The 21,804-nt window shown below is 40.9% G+C and overlaps 2 protein-coding genes across 2 annotated transcripts; both read left to right on the top strand.

Annotated features, from left to right (window-relative positions):
• The first annotated feature begins 621 nt into the window (after positions 1-621).
• Positions 622-1,174, top strand: LOC137724941 (uncharacterized). The gene is made up of 2 exons (XM_088684971.1): positions 622-675; positions 734-1,174. The coding sequence occupies exons 1-2, from the start codon at positions 622-624 to the stop codon at positions 1,172-1,174; spliced, it is 495 nt and encodes a 164-aa protein (XP_088541097.1).
• Positions 1,175-6,951: 5,777 nt separating this feature from the next.
• On the top strand, positions 6,952-8,563 carry LOC137734596 (mitochondrial uncoupling protein 5). Its single transcript, XM_068473836.2, has one exon. It carries the CDS (start codon positions 7,352-7,354, stop codon positions 8,321-8,323), a length of 972 nt encoding a protein of 323 aa, XP_068329937.2. The 5' UTR covers positions 6,952-7,351; the 3' UTR covers positions 8,324-8,563.
• Positions 8,564-21,804: the final 13,241 nt, after the last annotated feature.

Raw genomic sequence — 21,804 nt, 5'->3', positions numbered from 1 at the left:
TGTTTCTAAAAGGCCTAATTTTGGGCGAATTTCCCTAACCTTTTTCCTCTTGGATTTTGATTTGAATTGGCCCTTTTCCTATTGGATTTGGATTGTATAAGTCCATATCATAAATTAATTGGGCTATGAATTAATTCCCAAGCCTTGTGCCGCACCCTAGGAGCCCTAATCCTTTGTTTCTGCTAAGTCTAACCTTAATTCTGATTTCCTAGGGTTTTGCCGTGCACTATATATATGTATTTCACTTTTTTGCCGCACCCCTTACATTGATTCATTCATTCACACCAGACCCCATACATTCAGAACATAACTTGTGCCGCAACCTTGGGAGAAGAAGGAGTGTGTCGTGGCTTCCATAGGAGAAAGAGGACCTTGTGCCGCAAGCGATTTGCATCCATTGGAGACTTTCAGAGTTCTTTCTTCCCTCGTTTCATTTCCATGTTTATTTTAATTTGCTTTTCAATTGTTATGAATATATGTAACTAAATTTTATGCACAAGGCGTATGACAAAGTGGAGTAGGACTTCTTAGTGGCCGTCGTGCAGGGTCTGGGATTCGATCAAGATTGGTGTCCGCTGGTTCTTCAGTGCATCTTTTCGGTCAATTTTTCCATCATTCTAAATGGTACCCCAGGAAAAAAGTTTGCTACATCGCGTGTCTTATGTCAAGGGATCCGTTATCACCTTATCTTTTCTTGTTCGTTAGTGAGGTTTTTTCTCTACTCATTTCGCAGGCGTGTGAGCAGCATGCTCTGTTCGGAGTTCAACTTAATCTATATGGCCCTACTATCTCACATATTTTCTTTGTTGATGATACCCTCCTGTTTCTTAAAGCAGATAAGGAGAATTGCCACAATTTGGTGAAATTAATTGAGATATATTGTGAGGCTTCGGGACAACAGGTTAATCTTCAAAAGTCTAGTGTTTTCTTTGGGTCGAATGTTCCCGCGGGTTTATCGGAGGAGTTTGGGGCTATCCTGCGAATACCAATTGTGGATGATCTTGGGACGTATCTGGGTGTGCCAGCTATGTGGGGAAGATCCAAATCTAAGCGGTTGGCTTATGTGAAGGATCGGATTATGAGGAAAATTCAAGGTTGGCAACATGCTCTTCTATCGCAGGCAGGGAAAGAGGTTTTGATTAAAGCGATGGTTCAGGCAATCCCGGTTTATTAGATGAATTTGTTCAAGTTTCCTGAGACTAGTTGTAAGAAAATGGATTCTTTGATTACAGATTTCTGGTGGGGGCATGCTACGGGGGAACGGCATATCCATTGGGTTTCTAAGGATAATCTTAAACTTCTGAAAGCTCAAGAGGGGTTGGGTTTTCGCAGCTTTATGGAGTTTAATGATGCCCTCTTAACAAAATAATGATGGCGATTAATTCAGGAACTGGAATCATTGTGGGCGAAGGTATTGAAGGCTCGATATTTTCCTCATTGTTCTTTTTTAGAGGCTAAGCAGGGAGGCAAAGCTTCTTGGGCTTGGCCGAGCTTGTTACGGGGTAGAGATCTTCTGCTAAATGGAGCCCACTGGTACGTGATGAGTGGCCATCAGATTAGGCTTTGGCGGGATCATTGGTTGCCCTTGCTTCCAGATGGTCACCCTATCCCTTTAAGAGATGTGCAGGTTTGCTATAATACCACTATGGATTTCATTATTAATCCAGCAACTGGGGACTGGAATGTTGAGTTTATTAGACCGTTTATCTCAGTGGATGCGCTTGATGCTATTTTGGCAACTCCAATTGGTGATACTATGTTAAAGGATCAGTTGGTGTGGCCTCTTGTTTAGACTGGTGTTTATTCTGTCAAATCTAGTTATCATTGGCAACGTTCTCAAGTCACTCACAAACTTCCCCGACACTCCTCATCGGCTGTATCTAATTTAGCGATCTTATGGAAGCGGGTGTGGCAACTCAAGACTCACCCTAAACTAAGATGTTTCATGTGGAAGACTTTGCATTGTGCACTGCCTATAATGGCAGCTCTATATAACCGGAAATCAGCGCCTTCACCGCTTTGCCTTTTATGTCATACTCATGAGGAGTCGATTGAACACTTGTTTCTCTTCTATCCATAGGTGATAGCTATTTGGTTTAGGGGTGCTTTAACATATCAAGTGAACAGAAGGGAAATTACTTTGTGGGGAAATTTGCTTCTTACTATTATCCAGGATAATGCTCACTAGAAGGAAGATTTGGAGCGCGTTATGTCTCTCATTGCATTTTCTTGTTGGCATATTTGGAAAGCAAGGTGTAGTTTCCTATTCTAACATGCATCTCTTAACCCATTACAGGTCCTCTCCATTATTTCCACCAGTGTTGCTGTTTTCCTTGATGCTACGCAGGTTACCTTAAGTTGCATGGGACAACATCCATCTCGTCGGGAGGGACAGGTTCGATGACTACCACCAAATCTTCCTTTTGTCAAAATAAATGTTGATGCAAGTTGGAATATTGCTACGGGGTTTGGTTATACAAGAGTTGTGGTTCAGGGTTCTTTGGAAATTTTTCTTGCGGCTTGTAGAATAAGGATTCATGCGACTTGTGTGGCTAGTGTGAAAGCGTTGGCTTTGCACGCTGGCTATGAGCTGGGTCTCTATTTGAATTTGACTCATGTGGTGGTTGAATCTAATTCTCAAGGAACAATTTCATGCATGCGAGGTTTAATCTTTGAGGGCAGATAATAGGCTTATCCTATTTCAGCAAAGAGTTTGAAGCTTGGGGAAGCCTTTCAGGACTATCGCTGGTCTTGGGTTCCAAGATTAGCCAATTTAGAGGTGGGCCATTTGGCGTCGTGCAGATGTGCGGAGATGTGTGATGTGTCTTGGGTCGATTGACCCCCATCCTCGCTAGTGTATGTTTTGAATAAAGATGGTTTACCTTGACCACCTTAATTTTGTGTGGGAGGTGCAAGGGGGGAACATTGAGTGTTGGGTCTTCTACCCCCTTGTTCTTCTTGTTTATTTTTTGGTTGATTGCCTATGTTTTGGCTTTTGTTGTATTGTTGGGCATCTTTTGCCTAGTTTACATAGTTCCAGTTTGCCAAAAAAGAAAGAAAAAAAAAATCGGTAATTTATAACAAAATTCATTCAACCACGTCCCTCCTTCGAACCTAATTTCTCATGGTAATACTAGGACACATGTTCGGTAGTTAAAGCCCCCATGACCATAAAGGCCAATTTGTCTTTTAAGTGGGAATCCTAGTCCAGTCAATAAGATCCCATTGATTTTTGAAAAGCCATATGAATGTTTGAATTAATTTCCCAAATGCAACCTCTAAACTTGGAAAAGATCTTTGCAAGATCCTTCTAGGGATCCTAGAGATTCCGTGTTTCGGACTGGCCATCATATATTATATGGTCATTTTTCGTAAAATGCTATTCATATTAAATTTTAAAATTTAAAATAATTTTTAACGACATAATATATAATAAACGGTTCAGATTACAAGTTTCATAAAATCCCCAAAAAAACGATCTCCACCCTTTATAAAATAAATAAAATAAAATTCAACACTAACCGCCGCAAAAGGAGATGATTGATGAGTGATGAGCCCAGGTAGACAACCAAATCAAGTAGTTGCAGATTTCAAGATTGCAATTTGCATACCCTTCAGGACTCTACGGTCTAATGTTATTTTATTTTATTGGTAGAGACGAGTCTACGGTGTCTTTAACATCATTGAATGTCACTGCTTTGACTTGTCTAAGCTTTCAAATATAATAATTCATTGACTTACTACTTAGTACTACATTTTAGTTGTATTCTTTTTTATTTGTAAGTGTGAGGTCTTAGGTTCAATTTTAGTCAAATGCGAATTTGAACTATATTATTGCTAGCTCATTATGAGGTTTAGCCAACTTCCCTACTCCCTTAGTGTAAATAATATCGTTTGTTAAAAATAATAATAATAATAATAATAATAATGCATTCACTTAAGGCTATTTCCAACTCAAGGGTGAGATATCTTAAAATGGTTTTTTATCACAAAAAAGTTCTGAAATTGGGATGTTTCCTGAAATTGAAAATTGATCAATATAGTCCTTGAAAAATGGGATCGCAAATCAATATGGTCATTCCGTCATAAATCAGTTAAAAGTTCTGTTATGGGTGTGACACATAAGTGGATGCCACAACTCTAACTAAATATTTCCATGTGAATAAAAAATGTTTAAATTATGTTTAATTAGCTTAAAATAGGTATTTAAGTAGCTTAAAAATTGACATTTCCTTTTCCATATAATTATTTTTTTATTCTTATTTTCTGTGATTCAATAATTTTATTTTTAATCATTTTAACAATTAAGCAAAAGAGAAAATGGCAAAACGTCCTCTCGACTCTCACATTCGTCGTTTGCCAGGCTTCCCAATGTTGTTCGAGTTCTAGTGCAGTTAGTACGACACCCAGAAGGTCAAGACTTTGGCGGTTCACATCCGGTCTTCTTGCCCTTCGCATCGCTTACAGGCACCGTTGGGCTATATGCCTACGCATCTACCATAAGTAACTGTGGGTTGAGTAGTTTGAGAGGAATGAGGATCCTCTCCGGAATTTTATTTTTTTTTAGGATTTTGGAGATCTTCAAATCGTGCCCGTTCATAGTACATTATGCGATAATAAATTATTTTAAATACTTTTATTTAAAATTAGACATGACAGTATTTGACGAAAACTAATCACACGATATACGATAAAGGACATGATTCGAAGATCCTTGAGATCCTCATAAAGAGGATTCGGAGAGGATCCTCACCAGTTTGAGAGCAGGGGTCTGAAATTTTTTTATAGATGAAGTGGGAAAAAAAATGAAAAGAATTGAGTTATGTGACAAATTTTCATTATTTAAATATTTTTAATCCACGTGACAATATTCAAGTAGACCTGTGGGATTTTATTATGTGCCGCATACATAACATAATTTTTGACATAATTGTGATGGAAGGACTTAATTTGCAACACACATTTTCAGGGACTAAATTGATCAACTTTCAATTTTAGGGGCCATCTTGATGGGGTGGGTCAATTTTAGAGATCATTTGTGATATAAACTCTCTTAAAATTTAGCTCTATATTTTTAACTTTTCATCTATACGTATAAGGTTAGTGAGTTTTTTTTCCTCCAAAGGTAAGAGCCCTATAATTCCCACCCCAACTTTATCAATTATTAAAATTTTGTATTTCTTTGATTTTATTTTATTTTATTATTTTGCTAACAATTTTTAGAATTAGTTTCTGTATAATCTATCTTGCTTTATTTTAAGACTTTTTGGTGCTTTGGTGTTGGATCTGATTTCGATTAATTAATAATATATTTTTGAACATTAAATTTAAATTTGAGTCATTGGATTTTTTTTTTTTTTTTTGATCATTAAAACTAATTTAATTAGGTTTGAATTGTTGGAATTAAAAAGTTACCATTGAAAAATTTTCAAAACTAACCGTTGGATTGCAACGGTCAATAAATATGGGCCGCACAATATAGTACTGTTGGAAATGGATTTAGCTAGGTGCCTTACTAGATCATATTCCAGGATGCACGACAGCTAATAGATGACAACGGTTCGCGATCTCAGCCATAGAAGTCTGACAAAATATATTAAATGTTATGAGGGCAAGTGAATTTAGTTACATTAGCAATGAGCCAAAAATAAAAACAAAACAAAACAAAATGAATTATGTTTATGTGCTAGCAGGCGTCAAATGCTTTAACATACCAAAGTGAAAGTAGATCATCCAAGACGCATTCGTGAAAGTTAAACCCTTTGTGGCACAATAATTTTATTTTTGTTGAAACGCAAGAATTTTATAGACACTGAAAATTTGACTCGAAGAATAGCATGTACATTTGCTTGAATAATTTAGATCAACAAAACAAACATCAACATGAAAGTAAGAACCACGAGCTGATGATCCAGTGATAAATGACGGATTACGAGGGTTTCCTTAAAACTAAAAACTGGAGGTCTCGGGTTCAAAACCCGTTGTTGGTGTGGAAGCCAGACTTGTGGCCAAGGGGAGGCTGAAATGCCTCTATGAGTCTTCCCGGCCCCTGAAAATGGTGGATAACCATGACTTGCCACCAGTTGTTCCTCTTTAAAAAAGAAACAAAAACACACATGAAAGTAGGAATATTCCTTGGTTATTATTGGGGTTGAGTTGTTAGGTCCCGTTTGGTGGGCAGGATAGAATGAGTTATTTTCAATTAAAATGGGCTAGCTCAGCCAATTTTTTGTGAGAAAAATTGTAAAACAAATTCAATTGGCTACAAATCCGAAATAAGAGAAAATATGATGGGTTATGTAACCCAACCATACACTTGAGTTATGTAACTCATTCCTACCAATCTTATTCATCCCACCAAACCGACCCATAGGGGTACAACTTATACGTTGTATGCTATGAAGCACATGTTCGGGAGTGGGACCGGCGATTCGGGAGTGGGAGATTTGGCAATTGTGAAAATGTGAAGAATCATAAATCGGGAGCGACCAATTAGAATTGGTAACTAATATAAATATATTTATTTAGGAGTTTGTAGTTTGGTTGGTTAAGAATATTCACTTCTACACTCGAGATCTTGAGTTTGATTAAACTCCCGAAAATTAAAGAATTAGATCAATTAGGGGAGACTAGTCGATCCCATCGTCATTCTTTTTCCTTCTTCGATTCATTACTTCCCCATTTCAAATAAGTAAATATGCCATGATTCATTTGTTTGATAAAAGAAAACTCAATTCATTTAGGGTCTTAATCAAATAGAATTGTAAACTTGTGTATAAATATAATTAATTGTATACAATTCTGTATTTATCTCATCGCAATCACGTAACAAGAAATAGAGAAATTAAGGCTTTATACAAATCGTCGGTGGCAAAGCAAATTTGACTTGGGTTAAACCACAATTCAGAAACGGAATTTAAGAGTCGGAATGCATGCATGAGGTAGCAGGCAGGGCCCACAACCGCGTAAACAAAAAAAAAATGTAATTACAATTGAGGGCCTTTCCTTTCTTCTTAAATTCTTTCCTAACCGGCACTTGCCTTGTCCTATAAATATTCTGAATTCCCTGGATTGTCTGCAAACCAGTCCACCTGTTTAATCCTTTCCGTTTATTTCGTGTGAGTCTGCGGATAGCATATGTCTCAGAGGCCTTCCGTCCCCCACTCTTCCTCCATCGCCTTTCGCCTCCATTCCCATCTTCTCGTCTCCAGTGACATGAACCCTAATTCCAACTGGCCCTCTTAATCTATATTTTTCTTTTTAATTATTTCTTTTCATTGGATTTTAGGAACCAGAAACAAAAACCACCCATTCATTATTCTTTTCTGTTTGTTTCCCGAGAAAATTCGACATGGGTATCAAAGGTTTTGTCGAAGGAGGCATCGCTTCTGTCATTGCCGGCTGCTCCACCCACCCTCTTGACCTCGTCAAGGTCCGAATGCAGCTCCAGGGCGAAACCCACGCCCCGAAAACCCCTCCGCAGACAGTCCGCCCGGATTTTGCTGCCGTCCATACCGCCGCCCGACGCGGCTCCATCCCTCTCCCTCCATCACCACCTCCTGCGGTCCGTGCGGGTCCTATCACCGTTGGGATTCGTATAATTCAGCAAGAAGGCGTCGCCGCCGTGTTCTCCGGCATCTCCGCAACCATGCTCCGGCAAAGTCTCTACTCCACAACCCGAATGGGCCTCTACGACATTCTAAAGCAAAAATGGACAGACCCGACAACCCGAAACATGCCGCTCCCACGAAAAATCACAGCCGGGTTGATCGCTGGAGCCGTCGGCGCCGCCGTTGGAAACCCTGCTGACGTGGCCATGGTCCGAATGCAAGCCGACGGGAGGCTCCCGGCGGCGCAGCGTCGCAACTACAAAAGCGTGGTGGACGCCATCGTCCGCATGGTCAAGCAGGAAGGGGTGACGAGCCTTTGGCGCGGGTCGTCGCTGACGATCAACCGTGCGATGCTTGTCACGGCGTCGCAGCTGGCGTCGTACGATCAGATCAAGGAGACGATCGTGGACAATGGGATTATGCGCGACGGGCTTGGGACCCACGTGACGGCGAGCTTCGCCGCGGGGTTCGTGGCTGCGGTGGCGTCGAACCCGGTGGACGTGATCAAGACTCGGGTGATGAACATGAAAGTGGAGGCCGGGGCTGAGCCGCCGTACTCGGGGGCGTTGGATTGCGCTCTCAAAACGGTGCGTTCGGAGGGCCCCATGGCGCTTTATAAAGGCTTTGTGCCAACGATTTCGCGGCAGGGGCCTTTTACCGTTGTGCTGTTTGTGACGCTGGAGCAGGTTCGCAAGCTGCTCAAGGATTTCTGAACGTCAGATTCAGAAAGTGGACGGTGGTGATTCGATTCGATGTGATGACGAAAATAAGTACTTTTCTGAATATATATGCATGTGCCTTTATTTTAATTTTTTAAATTACTGCTTAGGCTCGTTGAGATTGGGAAGGAATTAATTCGATCCAATATTCTTAGCAATATGCCATAGAATATGCCTATGTAATTGCTAGATTTGCTATATAGATTGGTGGTGTGATTCCATGGCCTGGACAAACCCTAATTTTGTTTGGAATGTGTTTTTATATCTCAAATGTGTGTGTGAGAGTTAAAATACGACTGATTTATCAAAATGAACTTTACATCGTGTCTCATATTTGATGAACTTATAAATGTTGAGACTGAATTTTTAACTTGTCAACCAAAAGCTTTGCCATATCTTTAAGGAAATTACAACGATGATCTCCGAAATATCACTTAATTAGAGATAGGATCCCTGTACTACGATTCTGATGATGAAAATTCAGAAATCAAATCTAATAAATTTTTAATTTAATGACCATTATTTCAGTTAAGTCATAACTTAAAAATACAATTTTTATAAACTCCTCTCATACCTTTCACCAACTAGCCGTTGGTTGCCCACCAAAGAAAACAAAGAAAATGAGGAAACGAAAATAGAATGAGGGGATGCATCATCATACATGAGAATTTGGATGTATCGAAAAAGTCCAAAATACCCAATCATATCAAGCAATAACATTTGGCATTCCGTCTGGGGCCGTGCAGCTTGGTTCTCAAGTCTCACTCCACAGTTCACACATCTCACTTCTCACTTCTGACACCGCGACTGGTTCATGTGTAAGGGTCCCACAAAACTCAGCTACACTATTTCAACACCCGCCACACTATTTTCCGTGTGGGTTTGAAAAATAAAAATTTGAAAAAAGCTTAAACCGAAATTGAAGAAATCGAAATTAAACTGAAATTTATTGGTTAGATTTTAATTGTATTAGTTTAGATATCAAATCAAACCAAATCAAATTGAAATTAAAAAAGCAACGTTGTTTTACAGTACTTGCTTTCAAATCAGACCTAGCCCTATTTATTTTTATAATTAAAATCAACGATGAATTAAGGACAATAACGAGCACATGAGCTAAGAGGACACAACAAATGAAAAAGAATTATTGAAAATTTGCATCGTACAAAGGGGCTAGGAGGCTTAGAAATTTCCAGAAAAGCCCTAGGGATCCAACAACTTGACAATTTGGCAGATATTAAATAGACCATTCATTGTTTATGCACTATTCCTAATCATTCACAATTTGAAAGAATTAATAACATTAATGTTAGGAATACCACATTTTATAAATAGTTTTTAAACTCTCTTTCACACACAGCAAGTGTGCTAGCGACTGACCCAACGGTGGTTGCTAGCATTACTCTCTTATATTTGTTTAGGTATTGACATAGGGTAAATAAGTCATTTTCTTGTTTTCAATTGGTAAATTACATTGTAGATGTTGTAACAGTAACACAAATGTTATGTATGTCGAGCATACACAAAACTTCCTCTACCCAATGATTAGAAATCAAAATAAAAATCTTGTGTGGTGGGTAGGTGTTTGGGCCCAAAATATTATTTTGGGCTGAGTTAGGAGTTGTTCTCAACCCAGTATTCTTCTTCTAGAATTATCATATGTCATTTAGTCATTGCGGGCCGTCCAGTCAGGATTGGCCGAATCCTATTGCAGGATGAATTGGTTTAAGATAAGGATGGATGAGTAGAGAACTAGTGCAATGAGGAGTCTTAAGAGGCCAAGGACGTTGAGACTCAGGAGATGAATCTGGTTTGATGATTAGCTCAGTTCAAAGTCTTTTTGGAGTTAGGATTGACCGAAACCTAATCAGATTAGGTTGAGAAGTTCTAATTCGAGTATGATTTTAGCCCGGCTATGAAGGGTTTCACCACTATAAATAGAGGAGGGAGCATATATTCAAGGCTTTCCAATTCAACACACAAACTGTCCTGCACAAACTCTCACTCTACACGAAACTTCTCAACAACCTTGAGATATTTATTTTCTTTTTTTCCTCCAACACATATTTAGTTTGGATAAACAACACTGTGAAGGTAACCGGTGATATCTTTAGTTTAGATAAACAACATTGTTGCCGTAGAGTCAGTTGGTCGCGAAGCACCTTTAGTTTGGATAAACAACAGTGCTTCGAAGTCGACTGATTACTTATCCAAATCTCGGTTGACGAGGATTTACGAGTCCTTGTTGGTAGAGGTCATCTCATCAGCCTTCTCGGGGAAATGAGATGTTACCAGGTTACTACATTCGGCATATTAAAAGCCGAATCTAATATTGAACTTCACAAAACTAGCAACTTTGTCTTTAGGCTCTAGAACCCAAAGGCCGAGACATGTTCCTTCCTCAGCCGCAGTTGCAAGATCAAGAAGTCAGCAGTGCGCTCAACGCAACATCAACGCATTTTACTCCCCAACCGAGCTTGCCTGTCGAGTTGGCATACCCTGCACATAATTGAAGGACGTAGTTAACTTGTTAGTCAATCGGCCTACGCACCACGTAGGCTTAGTAGTTTTTAGGGTCAATATTTTGGCACGCCCATGGGACTCAGTGCTAACTACAAAGTTTATAACCATTGAGACACGGTCAGTAAAAAAGAAAACAATCATGGGAAAGTCAACGACCAACTTTTCAATCTAGAACCCAGGACAAGATAACTTGTCACAGGCACAGAATCCTCCTGTTACCATGACACTTGAGGCCACAAACGCGACATGCCAAGAAAAATAAATTAGTCTCGACGGTCAGCCTCGTTGTGCAGAAATCCCTAACAAAACCAAAGGCATTTTCATTGAAGGGATAATAGAGGATTGTGATGAGGATGATGGTGAAGGCTCTGATCCACCAACTGGGTTGTTTCTTCATAGACGACTTGAAAAGCAATCTCGGCAATTTGAATAGATATTCAGCCGAGAAGTAAAAAGCATACTCGAGGAGATGCGTGATAATAGCGTTATACAAAAAAGATGGCTTGAACTATTGGTTAATAAAGTCCATATTTGTGGACCCGCTGATCGTTCCCGACAACCTCCACTTAAGAACAATTTGTTACCAACGACATAGGCCGAGGCAGGACCTGCTCGGCTCAAAACGATTGACTTGGAAAAAAGAGGAGAATCAAGTAGTAGATCAGACAAATCCGACCAGAGAACAGAAATGACGTCTGTTAATGTGGTCGAGATTGAAAGAATGATTAATTCGGCCTTAATGAAGGGGCCGAAGTTTCCAAAATTCATTCACCCATATCCAACCTTCGTGGAGAAATTCGAGTACCCCAAAGGATTCAAAATTCTGGACTTCAGCCTTTTTGCTGGAGAATCATCCCTATCGTCATTAGAACACGTAGCTCGATTCTTTGCTCAATATGGGGATGCTAATAGCGATTTCCATAAGTTACGATTATTCAACTTCTCGTTAACCAGCTTAGCCTTTGCGTGGTATATCAACCTTTTGCCCAACTCCATCCAAAGTTGGGAGGAATTAGTCGAGAAGTTTCATGAGTAGTTTTATTGACCAAGGATATATGTATAGTGTCTTCCTTGGCCAAGATGGCTCAAGCCTCTAATGAATCACCAATGGAATATTTTACGAGGTTTAAATCGGCCAGAAATTGATGCTGAATACCTCTCCCTGAAGTAAAGTTCGTTAGGCTCGCTCTAAACGACCTAGATATGGAGTACAAAAAGAAATTCTTGGGGGCAAACTTCTGAGACATGTACAAACTGGCTCAACATGTCGAGCAATACGATTATTAGCTTCGAGAAGAAAAGATCTCAAAGCTCCCATCCCAAGGAACGATTTACAAAAACCCTATAGTCAGTTATGCAACGGCCAAAGGCGAAGAATCTCAATATACCAGTCTTAACGTGGTCGAAATAGTAATCAATAATTATATGTACGCAAAGAATTGGCCCATGATAATATCAAAGATGCCAAAACCCGTTCGGCCTCTGAGGAAGCTGCCTTTAAAACAGCAAAAGTCTATACTTTCGACATCACTAAGGCCGATGCCATCTTCGACCAATTGTTGCTCGTGAAAATCGTTAAGCTTCAACCAGGGCATAATATTCCCAAGGCTGAAGACTTGAAAGGAAAAAATTAGCAAATACCACAACTCGAACAAGCATATGACAAACAACTGTGTCATATTTCGCGATGCCATTCAAAGCTGGATCAATAATGGTAAGCTCAAGTTTCCCGAGAAACAAATGGGTGTTGACACCGATCCTTTCCCTATAGCAACGGTAAGCATGGTAGATGCTCATCTACCCAAAACAAAGGAAAAGGAAAGGTCAAGTTCATTCCAATGCAATTCATCCCAAAACAAAACTCTCGGCTACAATTAAAGATTGATTTGTTTTCAAATGAACCGCCCAAAGACTTTTAAGGACTGGCTATCGTCGAGTCCATATCAGACTCTAGCGCTGAGGAAGGGGACAGGGCGATGGTTTTGTGTAGTCGGTGCAAAGCAAACATTATCTTAACCAAGCCAAAGGAGAAGCCATTTCAGGCTACAATACCACAATAGTCATCCATGGTCGCAACGATACCTCAAAAGGTGTTCTGCGCAGGCCAACACTAGAAAGTTTTCGATAATCTAGGCCCTCAAACATGAAATTGCAAGCCACATTCAGCCAGACAGTGACTTGACTTTAATGCATCGTTTTATAATAAGGATTATTATTCGCGCAACTCTAGTAGTTCGAGCTCATCCGCGAATCAGAGAACCTTCAAGCCACTAAAGCCACATGACCAACGTTGGTATAGCTATAACTCTCCTACCGGAGTATATAACACACTGTCTAAATCGCAAAAAGGCCAATGTTAACGAATAGACTACATGGCTCGCTGACAAGTGGCCCCGGCTACCTTGACTACTAAATGGCAGCCAAAAGAAACAACATGTAGCGAAGATGATCGACAACCTCCTGCAATCATAGCCGAGTTACTTCAAGGAAAAAATGTGATTGATTGTGACTTTGAAACCACAATTGATGAATCTGAGAAGCACATCAAACTTCTCCTTTGACATGGGGAGATGAAAGCCCGTTTCGAACATTTCAGGAAGAAAGCAAAAAGTAAACTTCCTCCATTTCCCTCACAAAAGCCATTAATTAAAGTCTGACAAAATCTTCCCCCCATCATATCTCGGTGAAGCTTTGGAATACATGCAGGAGTTTCACAAGAAACATTCTGCTAATGACCCATATGGCCTACCAAAAACATGTCAATAGGCTCTTGACATGGCACCAACTTGTCTTGATGCCGAACAGATCATCCAAAAGACAACAGATCCAGGGATGAAGGCCAGGTTCCAACATATATATGAGGCTCGAGTTGTCGGCTTCGAGGTTGAACCATATACTGATATAGATACCACTAAGCTCATTTTCTTTCTTGATGACCTCTAATATATGCGATATCATTTTGAAGTTTTTTCAACTGTGTCCCTCTTCAGCCTTACGGCCAACGAAAAAGAGCATGTAGCACAATTAGATACTTACCTCGACACAAGGGATGTATGCATCACCTATCAGAAGTGGACCTGTAAGGCTTCACAAGAATATAACCAAATCCCAATGTTAAGCAAGCTCGGGGATGATGATCAGGATGAAACAGGTCTGGTGGATGTACCATAGGAACAACTACTCGCTGAAGCAGAAGATGAACAAGCAGAGGATACTCAAGACTAGGATGGCTCGTATGAAAATCCAAAAGATGAAAATCATGACCCAATGGGCCTTTCAGTCCTCGAAAATATGGAAATCAACATGGTCTACGTTTTACCTGCTAAGTTTCAGCAAACCGCGTCCCAACCAAATTTCTTAGATAGCGACGTGGTTGCCGAGGAAGCAACACAAGTCGACTTCGTCACCATTAAAGAAACCGAGCAAGTAATCAAAGAAGATAAACTTAAGGCAGCTTTTGCCAAACTGTCCCCCGCTCTTCTTCCGTTAATCCTCAACATTTAAAGCCGTTATATGTTACGACTCATATTGAAGGCTATCTGGTCTCCAAAATCTTTGTTGACTGTGGAGCGGTCAACATCATGCCCGTTGCTATCATGAAGGCATTACATTGTTTCAATGACGAACTTATTCCATCAGAGGTCACCATGAGTAGCTTTGTCGATGACAAATCCCAGACCAAATGAGTGTTTCCGCTGGAAGTAAATATTACAGGTCGTAATCACGTGACCACATTTTTCATAGTCGATTCGAAGACCAAGTATAATGCATTGCTCGATCATGACTGGATCCATTAAATGAGTTCCCTCGTCGTTATGTCAAGTCCTCATCTTTTGGGACGACAAATCGATCGTGGTTCATCCAACCGATAATCAACCGTTCAAGGCTAATATGATTCAGGCTCGCTATTACGACGACCACGTCGGCTACATCACCTTGCAAGGTTTTAACGAGGAATGACGGTTGACTCGGATCTCAATTCAGAAAGCCATCGAGGTAGGCGCCGAGACTGTTCTCTAGGATTCCATAAGACTCAGGTCGGCCAACCTGATTGCTGACCTTGATGTTTGATACCAAACACCACAGGAGCTAGGCCACGATTTCATCCACCATGGAACGACTGCTGGCCCATTGGTATGCTATTTCCAAGCAACCAAATTCGGGCGTAAACTTAGTAGAGTTTCTGGCCGTAGGAGATAACGGTCCAGTTGTATCACTAGACAAGGTTCAAGTTGCCCCAACCGAGATCAAAGACAGTTGGCCTCAAGTCAAAGATCCTTTAGAGGAAATAAATGTTGGAACAACCGAAGAACCGCGGCCTTTATTTATTAGTGCTTTGTTACCTTAACCTATGAAAACCGAGCTTTGTAATTTACTCAAAGAATTTAAGGATTGTTTTGCTTTGAGTTACCATGAGATGCCTGGTTTAGATCGTATGCCCGTCGAGCACAAATTACACATCAAACCTAGTTATAAACCATTCCTCCAAACCCCCCAACAATTCTCAACGACAGTACAACTCAGTGTAAAAGATGAACTCATTCGACATTTAAAAGTTGGGTTTATTCGGATAACTCGATACATCAAATGGTTGGCAAACATTGTCCCAGTTTTAAAGAAAAGTGGTACTCTACATATTTGTATCAATTTTCGAAATTTGAATTTGGCAACCTTTGAAGATGAATATACAATGCCAATTTCAGATTTGTTAATCGACGCAACAGCAAACCACGAGATGTTATCCACCAGGTTTTTATGAATGAGGCGAACATCCACAAAGCTGTTTTTCATTGCCCGGGCGCATTCGGGACTTACGAATGGGTCGTCATGTCATTCGGCCTGAAAAATGTTGATGCCACATACCGACGCGCTATGAATACTATTTTTCATGATTTAATTGGCACCATCATCGAAGTCTACATTGATAATGTTGTAGTCAAATCAAAACGTCGCTGAACACATTTAGATGATCTTTGGTAGACTTTCGTTCGTATACGCCAACATAACCTTAAAATGAATCCTGCCAAATGCGCATTTCGTGTATCAGCGGGCAACTTCTTAGGTTTTCTCATACATCATCATGGCATTGAGGTGGGCGCCAACAATTACAATCATTACTCAGTAAAATCAATTTTCTCCACCGTTTAATTTCTAACTCGATAGGGAAGATGAGAGCTTTCTCCACGGTCTTGAAACTTAAAGATTTGGAAAAATTCGAATGGCGTGAGGAGCACCAAGATGCTTTCACACAAATTAAAGTCTCCCTCACCACTCCACCTGTCATTGTGCCACCTTGGTGCGATAAACCACTTAAGTTGTATATTTGAGCCATCGAGGAATCTGTTGGTTGTCTTCTTGCACAAGACAATAACACGGGACGGGAACAGGCCATTTTCTATCTTAGGCGAAATCTTAACTCAGTCGAGATAAATTATTCACCTGTCGAGAAACTTTGTTTGGCATTATTTTTTGCTAAATCTAAGCTACGGCATTACATGCTTCTTTCTGTTACGCATGTCATTGCTCAAACAGACGTTATTCGCTATATCACATAGTTGCCAGCTATTTGGCTGAGTCATTTGAAGGCATCACATTTAAGCACATCTCACGAGTTTCAAACACTGACGCAAACGAATTGGCTCAAATAGCCTCCAAAGCACAACTCTTTGGGGCAAGCTAGGCCAGGTTATACCAGTGGTGCGACGACCACACCTGGCCTTGGTTAATCAACAAGTTCTCCAATATGACCATGTGATATGTACACAAATTATGTCCCTACCCTTGTTGTTGGAACGAGAAGATCCTATAGATGTGTGCGCGGTCGAGACATTACCCGACGACTAGAGAAGGTCAATTGTGCAATATCTTGGTAATCCTAGTGGCAACCATGACCGCAAAACAAGGGTACATGCCACAAATTACGTAATGTACCAGAACGAGTTGTATCAAAAGGACGAGGACGGTCTATTTTATTATGCCTTGGCCTGTAAGGGGCCACCCAAGCGATTACAGAGGTACATGAAGGAATATGCGGAACTCATCAATCCGGACGCAAGATGCGTTGGTTGCTCCACCGACACCACTATTTCTAACTGAAAGATTGTATTGAGTACGCACGAGGATGTGTAAAATGTCAAATTCATGGACCTATACAGAGAGTCCCGGCCAAATTACTTTACTCGGTCACCAACCCATGGCCATTTAGAGGATGGGGCATAGACGTGATTGGCAAAATTACGCTGTCTTCTGGGTCAGCGAAGCATGCATGGATACTTCTTGTGACGAACTATTTCACTAAGTGGGTCGATGCAAAGTCATACGCCGAGTTAACTTCTAAAGAAGTTTGTAATTTTTTGGAAGAAAACATTGTGACCAGATTCGACGTACCATAAACAATTATATAACAGACAACAGTATGATCTTTACATTCGACAAATTCAAGGAATACATGGCGAGTTTGAAAATTTGACTCGATCAATCGACGCCGTATTACCTACAGGCGAATAGACAAGCCGAAGCAAGTAATAAAGTTTTGATCGGTATTCTTGAAAAAATGATAAAAGAAAAGCCTAGTATGTGGCATTTGAAGTTAAACGAAGCATTATGGGCATATCGAACTTCCAATCAACAACCGGGATGACCCCATATGCGTTCACTTATGGGCATGATGTGATGCTACCAGTCGAGCTAAGCATAAAGTCATTGCGAGTAATCGATTGTTCAGTGACGAGTATAGTCAGGCCATGAGGCAAGATTTGGAAGACTTGGAAGAAGTTCTGCTTGATGCCTACAATATATTAATGGCACAGAAAAAGATTACCGAGCGAGCTTATAATCGACGAGTTAGACAAACAACGTTTGGCGAATGAGAATTAGTTTGGTTAAACCGTGTTGCCATTAGGAATTAAGGATCCTAGATTCGGGAAATGGTGGCCGAGTTGGGAAGGACCATTCATCGTCCATAAAGTTCTCGACAAGGGGGCATACCAACTCAAGGATCGGACTGGTTTAATTAATAAATTACCAATCAACGGGAAATTCTTAAAGAAAAATTATCCGTTCAGTTGGGAAATGAAAGTGTAAAAAGTTCGTTAATTTTGCAAAAGGGCGTACAAGTAGAATTACATACACAAAAAAAAAAAAAAAAAAAAAAATCCAACAGCATACTACTAAAAACAAAGTCTTAAGGGGTCAAAGGAAGGAAGGCTTCAAGAGCAGCTTTCAATTCCAACCACCTTACTTCGCCCATCGTGACTTCAGCCTGCCTTGTTCTCTTCTTGAGCTGTAGTTGTTGTATCAGCTTTGAGCCAGCTGCGTAGTCCGTCAGTCGAGACCTATTCACTTCAAAATCCTTTTTGAGCTCCAAAGCAATGATCAACCTCTGACGTTGAAGTTCGGCGATTTAATAATCAAGGTCGACCAGCTGTGTCTTCTTTGCTTTTATTGCCTCGACCTTTGACCGAATAACTTCATGAATGACCATTGCAACCTTAAGATCGTCATTTTCCTGAAGAGCCCTTTCAAAAAAGTATTGCTGAGTTCACTCTAGGACGTTGGATAAATGAACAACACTTTTGGTGCTCAGCAAGCCACCGGCTGCAAGGTCGTTTAGGCACTCTTCTATAGAGTCGAGGCCTTTGCGTTGAAGGACTTATGAGGCCAAAAGGGATAGAAGCTCCTGCAATTTGATGAAGGCGTCAAACTCAGCCGTAGTCACAGAAGGCTCGGCAATGGTGGCAGAAGGCCCAACCACTCCAGAAGTATTGGAGAGTAAGGCATCAAGCTCAACCTCCCATAAAGGCTGCACAAAAAGAAAAATTGTTAGAAAAAATTCTAAGTTAAAAGGCAGTAGAAAAAGGGGAATATGTTAGACCTGCCAAAAAGAGATTTTGACCATGTCTACTAGTTCGTTGCTCAAACCCAGAGAGCTTAATGGCTGAGCCTAGTGTTTAAGGCAACCTTTTAGTTCATGCGGCCGGTTGAGGTTATCTATGTTTAATGGTCATTGGGGCGGCCAAGAAATATAAATAATGCCCTTTGGCGCATAAAATTTTTGGTGAAATAAGCGGTTGGGCACCTGGCATTTAATATTTTCTTGGTTTAGAGTTCTAAGGCAGAAAATTAATAAGAGAATGATAAATAAGTCTTACAAAGGCTGAAGTAGCCTCCTAAGGAGGAATGCCGAGATTTTGGTCTTGGGGATGGACCAGCGTTTCCACTGTCGGTTCGAGCTGAACATGAGGCACCGTTCCATGTCATGCACCTTCTTCGACTGCATGAGTGTCAACTTGGTCAGACGCCTCGACCATCAATTGAGGATTGGTGGATGGAAGTTCAGCTGATCGAAGGCGCCTCACCAGTGAGGGTCATTTGCTTTCGTCCTCCTAGACAAAGAAAGATTAGTTGTTAGTTAGAAAATATAGTTTAAATAAAAAGACAAAAGGAGAATGGTCGTACCTCTTCTTCCAGGACGATCATTGCTTTCTTTGGATTAAGGGGATAGGTCTTCTTGGTCATGGTGGCCAAGGCAACAGTTGTTAGGCTAACTTTAGGAGCAACTGCCAGCCCTAAAGTCGCAAGACCCTCGGCTAATGGTGCAATAACTGGTTCGACCATGATTTTATGATTTTTGTGGTGGGATGAACTTACAACACTCTCATTGAGGCTTGGACAACAAGAGAAGGGACATGGTTGTTCCCATGGTCTGACTTAATATGACGTGAATTTCCTGTTCCTTCTTCTTTGCCTTCTTCTTGATGTGCTTTTAAGGCCTGGCAAAGCTGCTTGTTGTTTGGACCTTCGAGCGAGGCCGTTTGCTAGACACAACCGGTGCAGCAGGGGCTGCTGTTGGAGTTAATTTGGCTGCAGGATGAGCGATGGTTGCAGCCTTCTTAAGAAGAGGGGCGAGTTTTTTTTTTGCCGCAGCCATTGCCACCACATCGGCCCGTTTTATTATACGACTACTTGGAAAAACTAAGCTCGAGTCAGAATGGAGTTTGAATAAATGAACAAAAGGAAATAATATAAGCAGATGTATATCTTGGACTGTTTCTTTGGATTTTGGAGTAGGAGTTTTTTTGGGTCGATATCCAAAAAATTTTGTTAAGATTTCCTCGGCCGAAGTATTGAAGAAATCCTTGGTCTAAACATCCCCCCAGTCAGCAAAGGTGCTTACACATCGAGATTCTGCAGTACTCGGCTGAAGGCGGAATCTGGAGTACCGTTCTTTGAACTCCTTCTCGGCTACCTCGCATTCCCTTTCTAAGGAGCCAAAGAGGCGCTCTCAGCTCAAAAGTGAGCGACAAGCAAGGAATGGCATAAGGCACCCCTAGAGATAGCCTAGTTGACGAGTTAGGAAATTGGGATGCTAGACTTCCCAGCTTCCTCATCGAGCTTCACAACCATAGGGTAGGTCAAGTGATGATAAATGATCCCCAGGATTTTCGAATATCAGCTTCCTTGGCCTCTTCCCATGCCAATTGTGGAATGATGATGAAAGATGGATAGTCGACAGATTTGGAATTCATCCTCTGATAAGTTCTATATACCGAAGAAATATTTGAAAATTTCCTCAGCCGAGTGAGTAGGGATAGTGCGTGAAGCCAGCTTAAGACCCATTCCTTCAAAGGAGTTGAAGCTTAGGACTTCTAGCCGTAGTGTTGAGAAATAAACTTGCAGCCAGAGCTGGAAGACCCAGAGTTGGCCATTTTGGTGGAGGTTGATTTTCCCTATGGTAGCTGCAGCCAAGCACCTGGTAAGGTTGGCAAGGACAGTCGGGCTAAGGGCCAGGACATGACCGCTGGCCAGGGCTTCTACGACTGGCATGTTCTTAGTCAGTCATTTATTTGATTTGGTGCAAAAGATGTACTTGTTGTACCAGTAGAATAAGAAAGCCCCGTGTTCACCTTTCTTAAGATATTCCCTTTCTGAGCCAACGAAGTGGGTAAGGTGTTGTAGTTGAAAAAGTTCTTGTGCAATTTTTACACATCCTTTTTCGACGGCCTTTGGTTTCCCTTCATTAGGCTTCAATGACACATTCCTCGAATATGTACCCGGATAGCGAAGTGTCCATTAGGAGGCCAGTAGGAGAGGTACCAAGTATGGTTGTAATTTCCAGCACTGTTGGACCAAGGGGGCCGAAGGGAAGGTCTATCGTGTTGGTGGCTAAACATCATAAGTTGAAGCCAACCATCACAAGCTATCGATCGAAGTTCATCTCGATAGTCGAGAGTTTGATGGCATCAAAAATGCCGAGAGATCTCAACTCGTCGCCAAAGTATAGCTCCACTCAAGTGACCCAGGCAGCCTAGGTCGCAGTGGTCAAAGGCTAGACACCTTGGGGTTTGGCCAATTCCCATTTTGACCAATCATACCCTTGGAACAAACGTTTCAGGCAGTAAACCTTCAGCATTTCGGTGATGGCTTCTAGGACGTCATCCTTGAAAAATGGGCAGAAGGTTTGGTGGGAAACATTTGGCTCATCCTTGAATCGGATGGTTTTAATAGTATTCCAATCAGTGATGCTGCGACACTTATCACATTCCTTAATCAATTTGGAAATAAAAGTATTGGCAGCCATTGATGAAGATGAAGGTTTTCTAGGTTTCAAAGTATGGTTTCTTTTCTGGGTTTAGGAACAAATGGCAAGAAATTCGAGGGATTTGAAAGCGTGAAAAACTGAATTGCCTTATGTAAAGCTGGTGCCTTTTAATCAAACCCTATATACTGTGTGGCTTTCAAATGGGTAACAAAAGGCCAAACCAATTTGGGTTGCTGGAATTACAAATGACAAAGGCTCAAATTAATTGAGCCACAAAACCAACAATCTCCACCATGATGAAATTCACATAGCATCACAAAGATTCGAATCAACAATCACTATAAGAACCCAAAGTACGAACTAGAGACAACGGAAGCTAAATCAAATTCCCCAACCTCTCGGTGCTTAGAAA

The sequence above is a fragment of the Pyrus communis genome, chromosome 15 (genome assembly GCF_041283825.1).
Source record: "Pyrus communis isolate YQ-2024b chromosome 15, ASM4128382v1, whole genome shotgun sequence".
NCBI classification, from domain to species: Eukaryota; Viridiplantae; Streptophyta; class Magnoliopsida; order Rosales; family Rosaceae; genus Pyrus; species Pyrus communis.
Note: the sequence above shows the minus strand (reverse complement) of the source record. Positions and strands in the feature narration are given on the sequence as shown.

Excerpts from the sequence above, each read along its gene's own strand:
- LOC137724941 (XM_088684971.1), top strand. The coding sequence starts at position 622 with ATGGTACCCCAGGAAAAAAGTTTGCTACATCGCGTGTCTTATGTCAAG. Across the intron at positions 676-733 it reads TGTCTTATGTCAAGGGATCC|GCGTGTGAGCAGCATGCTCT; the intron begins GTTATCACCTTA and ends CTCATTTCGCAG.
- LOC137734596 (XM_068473836.2), top strand. The coding sequence starts at position 7,352 with ATGGGTATCAAAGGTTTTGTCGAAGGAGGCATCGCTTCTGTCATTGCC.